Source organism: Diospyros lotus, chromosome 10 (assembly GCF_014633365.1).
Source record: "Diospyros lotus cultivar Yz01 chromosome 10, ASM1463336v1, whole genome shotgun sequence".
NCBI lineage: Eukaryota > Viridiplantae > Streptophyta > Magnoliopsida > Ericales > Ebenaceae > Diospyros > Diospyros lotus.
In genome coordinates this window covers 25,792,264-25,806,206 of record NC_068347.1, presented here as the reverse complement: position 1 = coordinate 25,806,206, position 13,943 = coordinate 25,792,264, and the positions used below count along the sequence as shown (strand labels likewise).

Here is a 13,943-nt window from a genome sequence, read left to right as displayed (position 1 = left end):
CTAGCATCAAAAAGTCAAATATTTTCTAGTTTTGACGATTTTATTTAATATTTTTAATTTTAACAAAAATAATTTAATTTTTAAAATTAGTTACAATTTTAACCAATACCGAAATTAATTTTGACCGGCATCTACTTTTTTCCAGGTGGCACGTCATTTGGCATTTAATTTATTTTTATTTATTTTTATTATTTTTTGATGAAAAATGCTTTCTTCTCTTATCTGCTATGACTGCTTCTCGCCTTACCTTGTTGTCGCCTAGGGTCACTTAATTATTTCATCATGTCCTCTTTACTTTACATGAATTGATTAACACATACATAACACACACATATATATATATATATATATATATACCACCAACAACAATAACATACATTTACACACACGATAAAATATAGTAGCAGGCGATAGGTGGCTGATTGAGCGACAGTGAAGGTTGACGACGACGCTGGCAGGAGGGAGAGAGAGGGTGAAAAAGAGAGATCGATGATGAAGTCTGACAATTTTTCATCAGAAAAGTTTGATCGAACTTCTTCAATTATTATCGAACTTTTTTTATCGGACTTCTATAACCTTCATTATTGAACTTCTGCGACATTCATTATCAGACTTCTCTTATCAGACTTCTACAACCTTCATTATCGAACTTCTACGACCTTCATTATCGGACTTTTTCAATCAGACTTTTCCAATCGAACTTCTCTACCCTTCATTATCGAATTTCTCTTATCCAACTTTAGATCAAACTTCATTGTCACTTTCACCCTTTCACTCTCTCTCCCTCTTGGTAGTGCTACCGTTGCCCCCTACCATCGCTCAATTTATCGTCCATCACCTCCAGTTGTCGCCAGCAACCGTATATTTTGCTGTGTTTATATATATATATATATTGCTATGTATGTATATATGTTGTTGTGTTTGTATATATCTCTATGTATATATATATATATATTTTTGTGTGTATATTTGTGTGTGTATATATATATATATGTATGTTGTTATGTGTATATTATTGTATGTGTGTTAACCAATTCATGCCAAATAGAGAGGAGGTGACAAAACAAGAGGAAAAATAGCTATGGCAGAGGAAAGAGAAGGCAATCATGGCAGAGGAGATGAGCATTTTTTAAAAAAAATAATCAAATAAAATTAAAAAATAAATTAAATGCCAAGTGACATGTTAGTTAAGTCAAACCACACGATCAAAATTAATTTTAACATTGGCTAAAATTGCAACTAATTTCAAAAATTAGGCTCTTATTGCCGAAATTAAAAAGAATAGATAAAATTGCCAAAACTTAAAAAGTTTGACTTTTTAGTGCTAATAGCCGTTGAAGAAATTTGGTGTAGAGAGAGGCAGAGAGACAGAGAACCAAAAAAAACCCTTAAGCAGAATAATAGAAACAGAATAATATACTGAAGTTTTAAAAGAAAAATCTTAATCATGACATAAAATATAATAATCTTTCCAAATATATAACTATGAGCTTCTCTATTCTATATATTTTTAAATAACAAACAATTCAATGCATGCATCATATTACTACATATATATGTATAAGATTAAGATTCTGCTGGCGTAACACACACGAGTTCTCAGATATAGTTAGTTACGATGAGCAGCTTGTCATCCACATTTGGGCATATTACCACCAGTTTATCTCATTACTCACTAAAAGAATAACGCACACAGAAACTTCTGGCAATAATTTGGGGGAAAGAAAGAATTCAGATAAGCTAGTAATTTCTTCTCCTGCTATCCCTGTAAGGCCCCTCGCTTTCCTGATCCTTTAAGAAGCCAAGAAAGGCAAGAAATCCAAAAAAGAAGAACCCACCAGTCCACCCACCTCCACCACCCCCTCCACCGCCGCCACCGTCATCGTCATCACGGGGTGGGAATCCACTTCCTCCATCGTCCAGCTCTGGTGATTTTTCCTTGCCTGAAATTAATTTAAATTTTGAACAATATGAGCCATTTATTAACTGCCCCCCCAATCCTTCAAGATGTCATTCATGCAAGTACGTAGAGAGACAGAGAGAAAGGAAATAGAAAATAAACTAAGAAAGTCCATGCAACATGGAACCTTCAATTTCATATTTTTATGTAAATAAAGCAAACATGTTTTAGCCCATGGCTGAGCAGTACACTCCACCTGAATGGGAGTAAACGCATCTGGAAACTAAATAAGTAAGTTCATTCTGATTGCTCATTCATGATCCTTTTCTACAGCAGAACTACTGTTTCAATTGCTTTAGTAAAGGAGTTAAGGTGTGTATCCTACTTATAGTCGAACATATTAAAACTCGTTATCAATAAGACATCCTCAGACAGACCAGGACCAGGTGCATGCCCATGTCCATGCTCAGAATACAATCAGCCCAAACACAATGGCTTTTCAAAGCACAATGTTTGCCAAGCTATTTAGAGAGTTGAGACTGGCACACCCTACTTTTGTGAGGGTGGCCTGTAAGAAAGAAGAAACAGAGTAATAGGAGCAGCAGAGAGTTAACCTACATATGCAAACATCCATTTTTTGCATTTAGTAGAATTTGCCCATGCTCTCTCTCTCTCTCTCTCTCTCTCTCTCTCTCTCTCTCTCTCTCTCAATTCTTCCTTCACTTTACCCTCATTTTATTCCTTCAATTTGAATGTCGACCAAGACTTATGGGTTAGCCAAGGTCAAACATAAGAGCCTCAGATGCAAAGATACAAATCTGGTACACATGCACATATGATAAAAGAAACTACACGCCACAATTCAAAATAAGTACACGCACAAAGGATGTACTAACAAAAGTATACACATTTCCATGTATTGGAAAAGAAACCATTTAGACAAAAAATCTTGAGATGGTGCTTTAGACTAAAATGGAAATCTTGGCCTTGTGTTCCTAAATTTAAAAATGCTAAAGGATGCAGGGGATTAATTTGCTTTTCTTGTGTTCCTAAATCTTGGCCTTTGTTTGCTCTGATACTATGTTAAATTATTAACCACCATCTCATCCAAAAGCTTAAGTTAAGATAGATGATTAACTTGCTTTCAACACCAATGAAGGTGAAAGATTGCTTCTCAATCTCTTCTAGTCACTTTGTGAGGTCCCCCAGTTTAGACTTGATTTTTAAGATACAGAGGTATACTCCTTGACAGCTTTCTTAGCTAAGCTGGACAATCATCAAGTAATCACACAAGGCAAGGGCAAATGGTTTTGGAGTCCATCAGGGAGAGGGTTATTTTCTGTTTTCTTGTTCTAGTCTCTTTGTGACAAAATGAGAATCCACTTTGCTTGGAAAGCCTTTTCCGGAGTCAAGGGCTCTTCCTAGGGTTGCTATTTTGTTTGGACTGCCTCTGCTGGTTCTATTCTGGTGACAGACAATTTGAGAAAATCAGATCATGTGATAACAGACTGGTCCTACATGTCTAAGATAATCGCAGGATTAGTTAGTTCAGCAAGTTCTTTTACATTGTATAGTTGCTAAAAATTATTAGAGTCTGATTTTTTCCATCTATTATATACAAGGTCAGCCTTGATGGCAATAGTAAAGTTGCAGGAACAGTCTCATTGCTTCTTTTTACATATATATATATATATTTTTTTGGGGGGGGGGTAGGAGTGTACAAATCCAATCCTCACAAAAGCAATGAAACTCATGTACTTGGAAAGCCTTCTTTGACATACAATGCGTAATGCTAATTTCAGTTTTGAATTTGGTATTGCCTAGGACAATCCATGCCCTAGGAGGAATTTATTGTGCTTGGAATAATACATATGTATATATATATATATTATTTTTTGTATGTCACAACGTGTATTTGGTGCAAAAGGAACTCAAAAGCTTTTGATGGAGTAGGTTGTTGCATTCATATTTGGTTGAGAGAGGACTCTTCTTTCTCTATTGAGACTTTTATATTATTCATAGAAAATTTTGATCTAACCGCAGGAAAATTATTTCTTTTATATAGGGTTTATATGTGATCCTTGCTAGTAGTGGTTGCCCCTTTATGATTGAAAGATCACGGGTTTGACTTGAGGAAACAATCTCTTCACAAAGGAAGGGGAAGGAAAAGCAAAAATACAACCCTTCACCCTCCTCTAACTTTCGTAAATCTAGGAACCTTGTGCACTGGGGGCATCTTTAGGGTTTGTGCCCTTTTTGGTGTTTCCTTAAAATAAAATAACATAAAAAGGAATGGCCTTGACACATTGTTGAATTAGTATCTAATGGATGTATGACCAATCTTAGCATTATAATGATTTTATTGCCAAAAGGCTGGTTTATGTTTAGTTAGAAATTTGCCTATTCATTAAGTTCCATCTAATAGCTCTTAGCTCCTCATGTGGGTATGTGTCTATACGTGCATGATATTTATACAAATAATTTTAATTAACATAAGTAAATAGAGACCATGGAACATGACACTAGGAAAGGAGGTGGGAATATCCACCAGTTACAAGGCAGTAGTCAATCAGGTACTGAAGAAAGAAATCAAGAAATATTCTGGATGCAGACCTATCAAATTAAAATTGGCAGTACAGATATCAATGGAAAAGTAACAATGGTAACACCTTGAATAGACCTAGAAAAAAAAGTACCTTGAACGGGAGCAACAGTAATGGTTGACGACTGTCGTGTAACAGTTTGGGTTTGCTCTGCAGCGCATGTTGCATTCTGCATGGAAAGGAATCCAGAAAAAGGTCTAAGAATGCTGCATTCTAATTGAGCAGTACCAACTATGTTAGTCCATGTTGTTTACTAAAGAACTTGGCCAGCAAAGGTTAGGGAAAATATGTGTAGTTGATTAAACAGAAACTGTAAACAATGCTCCTCCAAAGAGGCATTAGCATAACTAGAAACTCAAGTTTCTCAAAACCATCAATGTGGGACTTACAGAAAACTGAATCCAAAGCCCAGCCTTGTTTCATTCATGCTAAACTTATATACAACTCAAGCATGCTAAGAGGTTACACAACAATGCAAAAATCAACACCAAGCTTCAAAAACACAAATTGCCAGGCAATAAAATCAAATCATGCCAGGGCAAGAAAAAGGTAATATGAATATGCAGAAGGTTCCTGTCATTAATGTTCTGTACGGTAAAACAGACAATGATCTTTATCAGAAGAACAGTGAAGATAAAAGATAGCTGAGCATGTAGGCTTACCATATGTCATGCTCTAGTACATCATGGTTTTTACAAGATTGAGAAGATGCAAACTGTTAGAAGGCCCGAGGTTCTATGCTTTCCTAATATGGAGATTTCCGAATTATGATTGGTTTTCTAATAGTGTTTGTATCATATATTCTTTGTATTCTAGACTGATTTGATTGTATTAGTAGTTGTATGATTTGTTTCCTTTCTGTAAATATTTCCTAAGCTAGATTAGGCAATTGTTAATTAAGAATCCTTCCTAATTAGCCTTAGGATCTTGCCTATTCAGGATAGGCATATGTGTATATATGTCTTGGCATTTCATTGAGATTAATAAGATCGGTTTTTTCAGTCTTCTTGACATGGTATTAGAGCCACTTCCGATTGCCTTCTGATTTCAGGCCTCAATTGTTTTTCTTTTTCTGTGTTCCAATTTCAGCGCACCCTCCAGCCTTCAGTGCCATTCTCCGCCCTTTCGCCCTGATTGTTTCTGGCTGTTATTGCCATATTTCCAGTCACCTTTTTTCTTCCCCAACCTAGGAACCATGACCGACTCCGTGGCATCTGGCAGCACAACTAAGGTTCCTTTCACAGGCAGTTCTAGTAGTGGTCTAACTTTCGGTGGGGAGTTACAAAATATCCAAGCAGCCTACAGGTTGAATGGAAAAAATTATCTTAAGTGGTCTCAATTGATTAGGACTTTCCTGAAAGGTAAGGGAAAGTTGAGCCACTTAGAGGGAACCAGTCCCAAGGAGACCAGATCCTACACACGCTGCATGGAATGAAGAAAATTCACTCGTGATGTCCTGGCTTTGGAACTCTATGGTTCTAGAAATTAGTGACACTATGATATTTCTCACAACTGCTAGAGAAATTTGGGAAGCAGTGAAGACCACATATTCAAAGGTGAATGATGTTGCACAGATTTATGAGATTCGAACCAAGGTTGTAGCTACTGAGCAGGGAACTCAGTCTATAACCGAGTATGCTAATTTGCTACAGACCTTGTGGCAGGAGCTAGATTACTATCAGTGCATCCAAATGAAATGTAGTGGGGGTACAGTTGTTTTCAAGAATTCAGTAGAGAAAGAGAGGGCCTACGACTTTCTAGCAGGGTTAAATGCAAAATATGATGCAGTCAGAGTGCAAATTCTTGGCAAAATGGAACTGCCTTCATTGAATGAGGCAATATCGATAGTACGAGCAGAAGAGGGTGATGTTGGACACTGGTCATATGGAAAATTTAGCCCTGCTTTGTTTGAAAGGGCGTGGTCAACAGAGGCTGCCAAGGGAAGATAGGAAGGCTATGGAGCCATTCAAGACCACAAACAAGGATGATTTGTGGTGTACCTATTGTCAAAAGCCTCGGCATACAATTGAGAAGTGCTGAAAGTTGCATGGGAAACCAACTAAAGGAGGTCCATCAAAGGGCAGGCTTACATTGCCAATAATTAACAGATTACTGAAACAAAAGGTTCTGAACAAACTGGGTTGATGGAGCTAAAGCATGAGGAAATTGAGAGGTTGAGGAATCTGCTAGGACTGCTTGAAAAAGAATCAAGGACAACAAGTGCGGTAGGAACCTCTAAGCTAGCCTTCACAGGTATAACTTCCACTTCTATTGCTTTTCATGCTTCAGATTTAAGCCTTAAAAATACTTGGATCCTTGACTCTGGTGCCATAGACCATATGACTCATTTTTTCCACAAATTCTAGTCCTATAAACCCTGTCCTAGTACAAAGAAAATCATTCTAGCAGATGGGTCTTTAACAATAGTGGCTGGACAAGGAGATGTCCTGAAAAATGAAAACTTAACCCTAAAAGATGTCCTCCATGTGCCTAAATAATTCACCAACCTTGTTTCCATTAAAAAATTGACCCATGATGCTAATTTCCGTGTTATCTTCTACCCTACCTTCTGTGAGTTTCAAGAAAAGGATTTGAAGAAGGTGATTGGGCATGCTAAAGTGAAGGAGGGGCTTTATCATCTTGAAAGTCTTAGTGAACAGATTACTAAAAGGGTTTCTCCTGCATCATTCTTAGTGAAATCCAATAAGGATGTGCTTTGGCTTCATCATTTTCGCTTCGGCCATCCATCCTTTAGTGTTCTTCAATTTATGTTTCCCTCTTTGTTCGAGGGATTAGATATTAGAGAATTCCAGTGTGATGTTTGTCAATTTGCTAAACATAAGAGGGCTTATTTTCCCTTCAATAACAGAAGTTCTTCTCTTTTTGCTCTCATTCATAGTGATATATGGGGTCCTTCTCTCGTTTCTAATCTCTTAGGTGCACGATGGTTTGTGCTTTTTATAGATGATTGCACACGAGTGGTGTGGTTATATCTACTGAAAGCTAAATCAAAAGTATGCATTGTCTTTCAAAACTTCCACACTATGATTAAAAATCAGTTTGGGGCTGAGATTAAAAGAGTCCAGACAGATAATGCCCAAGACTTCTTCAATCAAACGCTGTCCAATTTTTTCAAATTAAAGGGGATAATCCATGAGTCTTCTTGTGTCTACATTCCTCAGCAAAATGGGGTAACTGAGAGAAAAAATGGCCATTTGCTTGCTATTACAAGAGCCTTGTTGTTTCATAATAATGTTCCTAAAAAACTATTGGAGTGAAGCTGCCTTAACAGCAACCTATCTCATTAAGCGGTTGCCATCTAAAAGTCTTGACTCACACAGCCCCATTCAACTGATTTCTAAGTTTCTTCTTGACTTCAGTCCCTCTCATGGTCTTTTTCCTAAAGTGTTTGAATGTTTGGTTTTCTAATAGAGGTAAATTGGATCCGAGAGCTTTGAAATGTGTTTTTGTTGGGAATTTTTTCACTCAAAAGGGGTACAAGTGTTTCCATCCTCCATCAAAACAAATCTTTGTCTCAATCGATGTGACTTTTATGGAGGAAAGTTCCTATTTCAACAAGTCCTATCCTCCAGGGGAGACTGAATTCTTAGAGGATAGTGATAGGGAATTGTTCTTTCCTACTCTACCCTCTTCATCTCCTCCCTCTTCTTCTTGTCATCCCAGGAATATCCCACAGGATTTTATCTAAATATGATGCATGGGGAACAAGTTTATACTAGTCCACTAAAGGTCTATTCAAGGAGAAAAGTCTCAGATCCTAAACCTAAGCATGCTGAATTACCTACACCAAGTCCAGATTCTCATCCAAGCCCTGATTTGGAACCCCAGCCAGATTCTAACACATCATAACCAAATTCCTCCACCCATCAAGAATCTTAACCTAATTTTGATGATCTTAACATTCCAATTGCCCTAAGGAAGGGAACTCAAACCTGTACTAGGCATCCCTTGCACCTATTCTTGACTTACTCCCACTTATCTCCAGCTCATAAAGCCTTTCTGACAAACCTACACTCTATCCCCATTCCAAAAACCTTATCTAAAGCATTAAGAAATAAAAATTGGAAGGATGCCATGAAGGTTGAGATGGCAGCTCTTGAAAAAAATTAGATCTGGGAATTGACTAAGTTACTAAAAGGGAAGAAGTCGGTAGGGTGTAGATGGGTTTTTACAGTGAAATATTAGTCTGATGGGTTCCTAGAAAGATATAAAACTCGACTAGTAGCTAAGAGGTATACTCAAACGTATGGGGTGGATTATCTTGAAACTTTTGTCCCGGTAGCAAAGATGAACACAGTAAGAGTTTTACTATCATTAGCAGCTAACTTTGACTGGCCTCTTCTACAATTTGATGTAAAAAATGCTTTTTTGCATGGGGACTTAGGAGAGGAGATTTATATGAAAATGCCTCCTGGTTTTGGAGTTCAAACTCAAGGAGAAAATGGCGTGTGTCGTTTAAAAAATGCTCTCTATGGACTGAAACAGTCACCAAGAGCCTGGTTTGGGCAGTTTGCACGGATTATGGTTGGTTTAGGGTACAAGTAAAGCCAAGCTGATCACACTCTCTTTATACATTATTCAAAAAAGGGGAAACTTACTGCCTTGCTAGTCTATGTTGACGATATTATTGTTACCGGGGATGATAAAAAAGGAATGGAGCTCTTGAAGGTGTGTTTGATTAAAGAATTTGAGACAAAAGAGTTAGGGAAATTAAAATATTTTTTGGGTATCTAAGTTGCTCGATCTAAGGAAGGAATATTTATTTCTCAACATAAATACGTGCTGGATCTTTTGACAGATGTTGGTATGCTTGGTGGCAGGGCTGTTGATACACCTATTGAGCCAAATCATAGACTTGGTGTTGATTCGGAAGTAGGTACAATAGATAAGGAATCCTACCAAAGGTTGGTAGGAAGACTTATTTATTTATCTCACTCTTGACCAGACATTGCTTATGCGGTAAGTGTGGCCAGCCAATTCATGCATTGTCCTAATAAGAGTCATCTAACGCAGTGCATAGAATTCTTCACTATCTTAAAGGGACTCCTGGAAAGGGCATTTAGGCATTTTGTTTAAAAAGGGAGGAGAATAGACTTTGGAAGCATATATAGATGCAGATTACACTGACTCTATTGTTGACAGGAGGTCTACTTCGGGTTATTGCACTTTTCTTGGTGGAAATCTTGAGAAGTAAAAAACAGAATGTGATGGCTAGGTCAAATGCTGAAACTGAATTTAGATCCATGGCCCTAGGTATTTGTGAGTTATTGTGCCTGAAAATTCTGTTGGAAGACTTAAAGGTGAGTTGGTCAGCTCCAATGAGGCTTTATTGTGACAATAAATCAGCCATCTGGCTCACAACCCAGTCCAACATGATAAGGCTAAGCATGTTGAGATTGATAGACACTTTATTAAAGAAAAACTAGAGAGTGGCTTGATCTGCACACCTTTTGTTCCTACAGGAGCGCAGTTGGCAGATATCTTGACTAAGGGTCTCCCGGGTAATGTGTATCACAAGTTCTTGAGCAAGATGGGCATGCATGATATACACGCTCCATCTTGAAGGGGAGTATTAGAAGGCTGGAGGTTCTATGCTTTCCTAATATGGAGATTTCTAAATTATGATTTGTTTCCTAATAGTGTTTGTATCATATATTCTTTGTATTCTAGACTGATTTGATTGTATCAGTAGCTGTATGATTTGTTTCCTTTCTACAAATATTTCCTAAGCTAGATTAGGCAACTATTAATTAAGAATCCTTCCTAATTAGCCTTAGGATCTTGCCTATTCAAGATAGGCATGTGTGTGTATATGTCTAGGCATTTCATTGAGATTAATAAGATCGGGTTTTTCAGTCTTCTTAACACAAACAAAAATGATCGAGAGAAGCAGGAGATCACCAGAGAAGTCAAGTTACTGCCAATGTCAAAGCATATAAGGCAACTAGATATTTTCAGATGATGGTCTTACCAAAGCAGCAGCACATATTGTAGAAGTGGACCTCACTTGGATGGCATCGGTAATGTGTCTTCTTTTGTCTAAGGGCAGCAACTGAAAGCCAAGCGGTCCAAGCCCTGATGGAGAAGAATAACTGACCTTGGTCTGTCTCCAGTGCCGACTCTCCAATCTCACTTTAAGAAAGAATAGTGATTTATTAAAGCATGTAAATGAACACCCATATATCCTCCAAACCCAATAGGTTTGAGTTTCAATTAGCACAAACACAAAAACGTGTAAAAGAAAATTCACCATATCATAAACACGATACACATAATATACATATAAAAGAACATAGAAAAATGGCCTTTAAGTTCCTTAACCGAAAGTCATCATCTATCTCGGTGACGTTTTGAGATGCCATCTCAAATACTAATCTCAAATTTTGTGAGCCAGGAATTCTAATAATTAAATGAGGTTTCTAACCTCCTAAAATAAATTAAAAATATACCCCAAAAAAACAAAAATTCAAAATTTTGTCATATTCCACAAGACAAGACAGTAATTGAAGTACCTGTACCTGATGGTATTGTTGCTGGGGTAGTGATGGTACTAGCAATCAGTGAAGACATCCTAAGCAAATTGATGGAATGACCTGAAAATTCAACGTTTCTTCCTCAAGAATTACATATGAAACATTAAAGCACCATACGAAACAAAAATACAAGATATATCTGTACATATATCCAAACTCTCTCTCTCTCTCTCTCTCTCTCTCTCTCTCTCTGTGATGAAGCAGAAACACTACAACCCATGCATTCACAGGCTTAACCAAAAAAGAAAAAGAAAATGAAAGAACAACTTTTCATCTTATTAGAGCTAAAACTAAAACCAACTTTTCTTTTTGGGAATTGGAAACTATGGAAAGCCCTTCACCCAGAAAGTTGAGACAAAACAAGAGTACTACTCCCAGCAGGGTTTAGATCACACCATCCAGACACAACATGACCATGTTTCCTCAATTTTTATTTCATCTGGGTTTACCTTTTTGTCCCTCCCCCCTGCAATTAAGGTTAAATAACTTATATTCTTAGCACACAAACCATCTATCGGTACGATATCCATGGCAATAAAGGTGGGAGAGAGTCCCCAAGAGTGGCTCATGTGGTGACCCACCCCTCATGGTAAGCATGAGACCGTGGGTTTGAACCTTCCCATGCCCCTTAGTGTATGGACATTTCCTTTAATTTCCTGTGTACCAAAGAAAAATAGCGGGGGCCGAGACTTTTCCTGGAAGGAACAAGATGGAAAATTACAAGAAGAAGAGAGACTGAACGAACCAAAGCTGCTGGATACCGTTGGGCGAATCAATTAGGGCTTTGATGGATGGATGGAACTGAAGATGGATGAAATCAAAGAATTGAGGGGAAGGCGAGGGGGTCTGAACTTACAACTGGAGGAGGAGAGAAAGGTTAGGGTTTTGTGGGAGACGAAAAAGAAAAATTTGTTGGGTGGATCGTCTGAAGCCTTCTCTTTGTTTCCCAAATTCTCATTCAATTCTCTACACACAAATTGGGTTAAATTCTTAGTTAAAACAATCATTTCCCAATCCCGTACAGTTTCAACGGGCAAGGAAAGAAGAGGAGAGAAAATCTCCCGAAAACCTTTTCCTAGAAACGATTCGGTGAAGGAAGACGAAACAACAGAAATTAACTCCAAACCTGATAACAATTTTTCCAAGAAAACAACGCGAAAACAAAGGAATTCAATGATTTTGTTCGCACCTGTGACCGGACGGCGAAGGAATGAGAGTCGAAGCAGAGCTTCGTCACCGACGGAACTTTCGGGATAAGGGAGAGAGAGAGAGAGAGGAAACCGTAATGAAGAACGTCCTGCATTACAAAGTGCCAGACGCGGGTCGAGTTGACCCGATCCAACCACCCGCATACAAAGGTCCAAGGCCGGGAAAACTCGAAGGTCTCCCCAGTAGGGATGACAATTGCAACTGAAATTGTGGGAAATCGAATCGAAATCGAATTGATCAACGCAGTTAAAAATTGTTTGACTGGGTAATGGTTTGGTTCGGGGAAAAATCGAACACTATTTCAATGGGTATGGTTTGATTATGGTTTTCACTAAAACCAAACCAAAACCCGAATCGAAACCGAACCGAATGGTGGGTAACCGAACCGAACCAAATATATATCTATATAATATAATATGCAAAATATGTATATATAATATATATTATATACAACCCCGCCCACCTAAGCCCAGCCCACCCCAGCCCAATTGCCTTGCTTGCAAACCTTTCTCCCTTTCTCTTCTTCTTCCTCTCTTGACCTCGCTCTCGCTCTCTCTCACCCTCGCTGCCTCTCGCTCATCCGCCCGCCCTCGCCCTTGCTCTCTGCATCTCTCTTGCTCTCACTCGCCCTCGCTGGATCTCTCTTGCTCTCGCTAGGGCTCAGCCCCTGCTCTCGCTTGCCCTCGATCTCTCTTACCTTTTATGCCTCATTTCTCTTGCTCCTCGGCCCGAGCTCGCCAGTCACCCTCACTCTCTGCATCTCTCTTACTCTCACTTGCCCTTGCTATATCTCTCTTGCTCTCGCTAGGGCTCGGCCCCTCTTGCTCTTGCTCGCCCTCGATCTCTCTCACCTTCATTGCCTCTCGCTCTCTGCCTCATCTCTCTTTATATTAATTTATTTTTTATATTTATAATTTTGTTAGATGGAGTTGGCTCATTTATTTCAGATGGATATGCATCAATTTACGAAGAATATATTAATGTTGTTGATGAAGGTATTAACTTTCGTAGCTAAATTTTTTTAGCTTAAATTACAATTTAATTATGCACATATTAATTTATTGATCTTAACAATTGTAGATTTGGAAATGTGATTTTATATCCAATAAGTTTTGTAATTTTATGCAAGAATAAGGTAACTTTATTAGAATTTATCTTTGTTTGTTGTGAAATTATCAAAAAAATTTATGAATGCTATTTGTCTTTGTTTGTTGATATGGATTAAACTAAAAAAATCATGGTTAAACCGAAACCGAACCGAAACCAAATGATTTGGTTATGGTTTTAAATTTTTAAAACCAAATGGGTAATGGTTTGGTTTTGATTTTAGTAATTTAAGTTTGATTTGGTTATGGTTTTGGCAAAAACCGAAACCAAACCGAACCATTGGCAACCCTACTCCCTAGACACTCGCCCAGGCCACCTTCTCTCAATTTTCTCTCCTCTATTAATATTTATTTTTTATGTTATTTTATCTATATCTCTAGTATTATATAAACAAACACCAATTTGGCTTTTATGAATTTTTCTTAATAAAATATTTTTATGTATTTTATTTAAACAATATAAATTAATAATTTTAATAAAATTTAAACTTGTAATCTCTAAAGAATAGTTGATTTCTCAAATAAATTTATTATCACATCAAGTCTCATTTTATTTAAAATTTTACTTAAA

At 37.6% G+C, this 13,943-nt stretch overlaps 1 protein-coding gene across 2 annotated transcripts; it reads right to left on the bottom strand.

Moving 5' to 3' along the window:
- Positions 1–1,525: 1,525 nt before the first annotated feature.
- On the bottom strand, positions 1,526–12,430 carry LOC127811341 (uncharacterized). 2 transcript variants are annotated; one of them, XM_052351100.1, is made up of 5 exons: positions 12,247–12,430; positions 11,037–11,117; positions 10,496–10,656; positions 4,597–4,672; positions 1,526–1,943 (listed from the first exon to the last, which is right to left on the bottom strand). In XM_052351100.1, exons 1-5 carry the CDS (start codon positions 12,407–12,409, stop codon positions 1,741–1,743), a joined length of 684 nt encoding a protein of 227 aa, XP_052207060.1. In that variant the 5' UTR covers positions 12,410–12,430; the 3' UTR covers positions 1,526–1,740. The 2 variants fall into 2 exon arrangements, with proteins under 2 accessions (XP_052207060.1, XP_052207061.1); XM_052351101.1 differs by having other exon boundaries at positions 11,043–11,117.
- Between the last annotated feature and the right edge of the window lie 1,513 nt (positions 12,431–13,943).

Bases quoted from the DNA above. Each gene is read 5' to 3' on its own strand.
- LOC127811341 (XM_052351100.1), bottom strand. From the start codon at position 12,409: ATGCGGGTGGTTGGATCGGGTCAACTCGACCCGCGTCTGGCACTTTGT. The intron at 4,673-10,495 runs GTAAGACCATCA...CTTTCCATGCAG, and splicing joins CAATATGTGCTGCTGCTTTG to AATGCAACATGCGCTGCAGA. The intron at 1,944-4,596 runs GTACTTTTTTTT...AATTAATTTCAG, and splicing joins TACTGTTGCTCCCGTTCAAG to GCAAGGAAAAATCACCAGAG.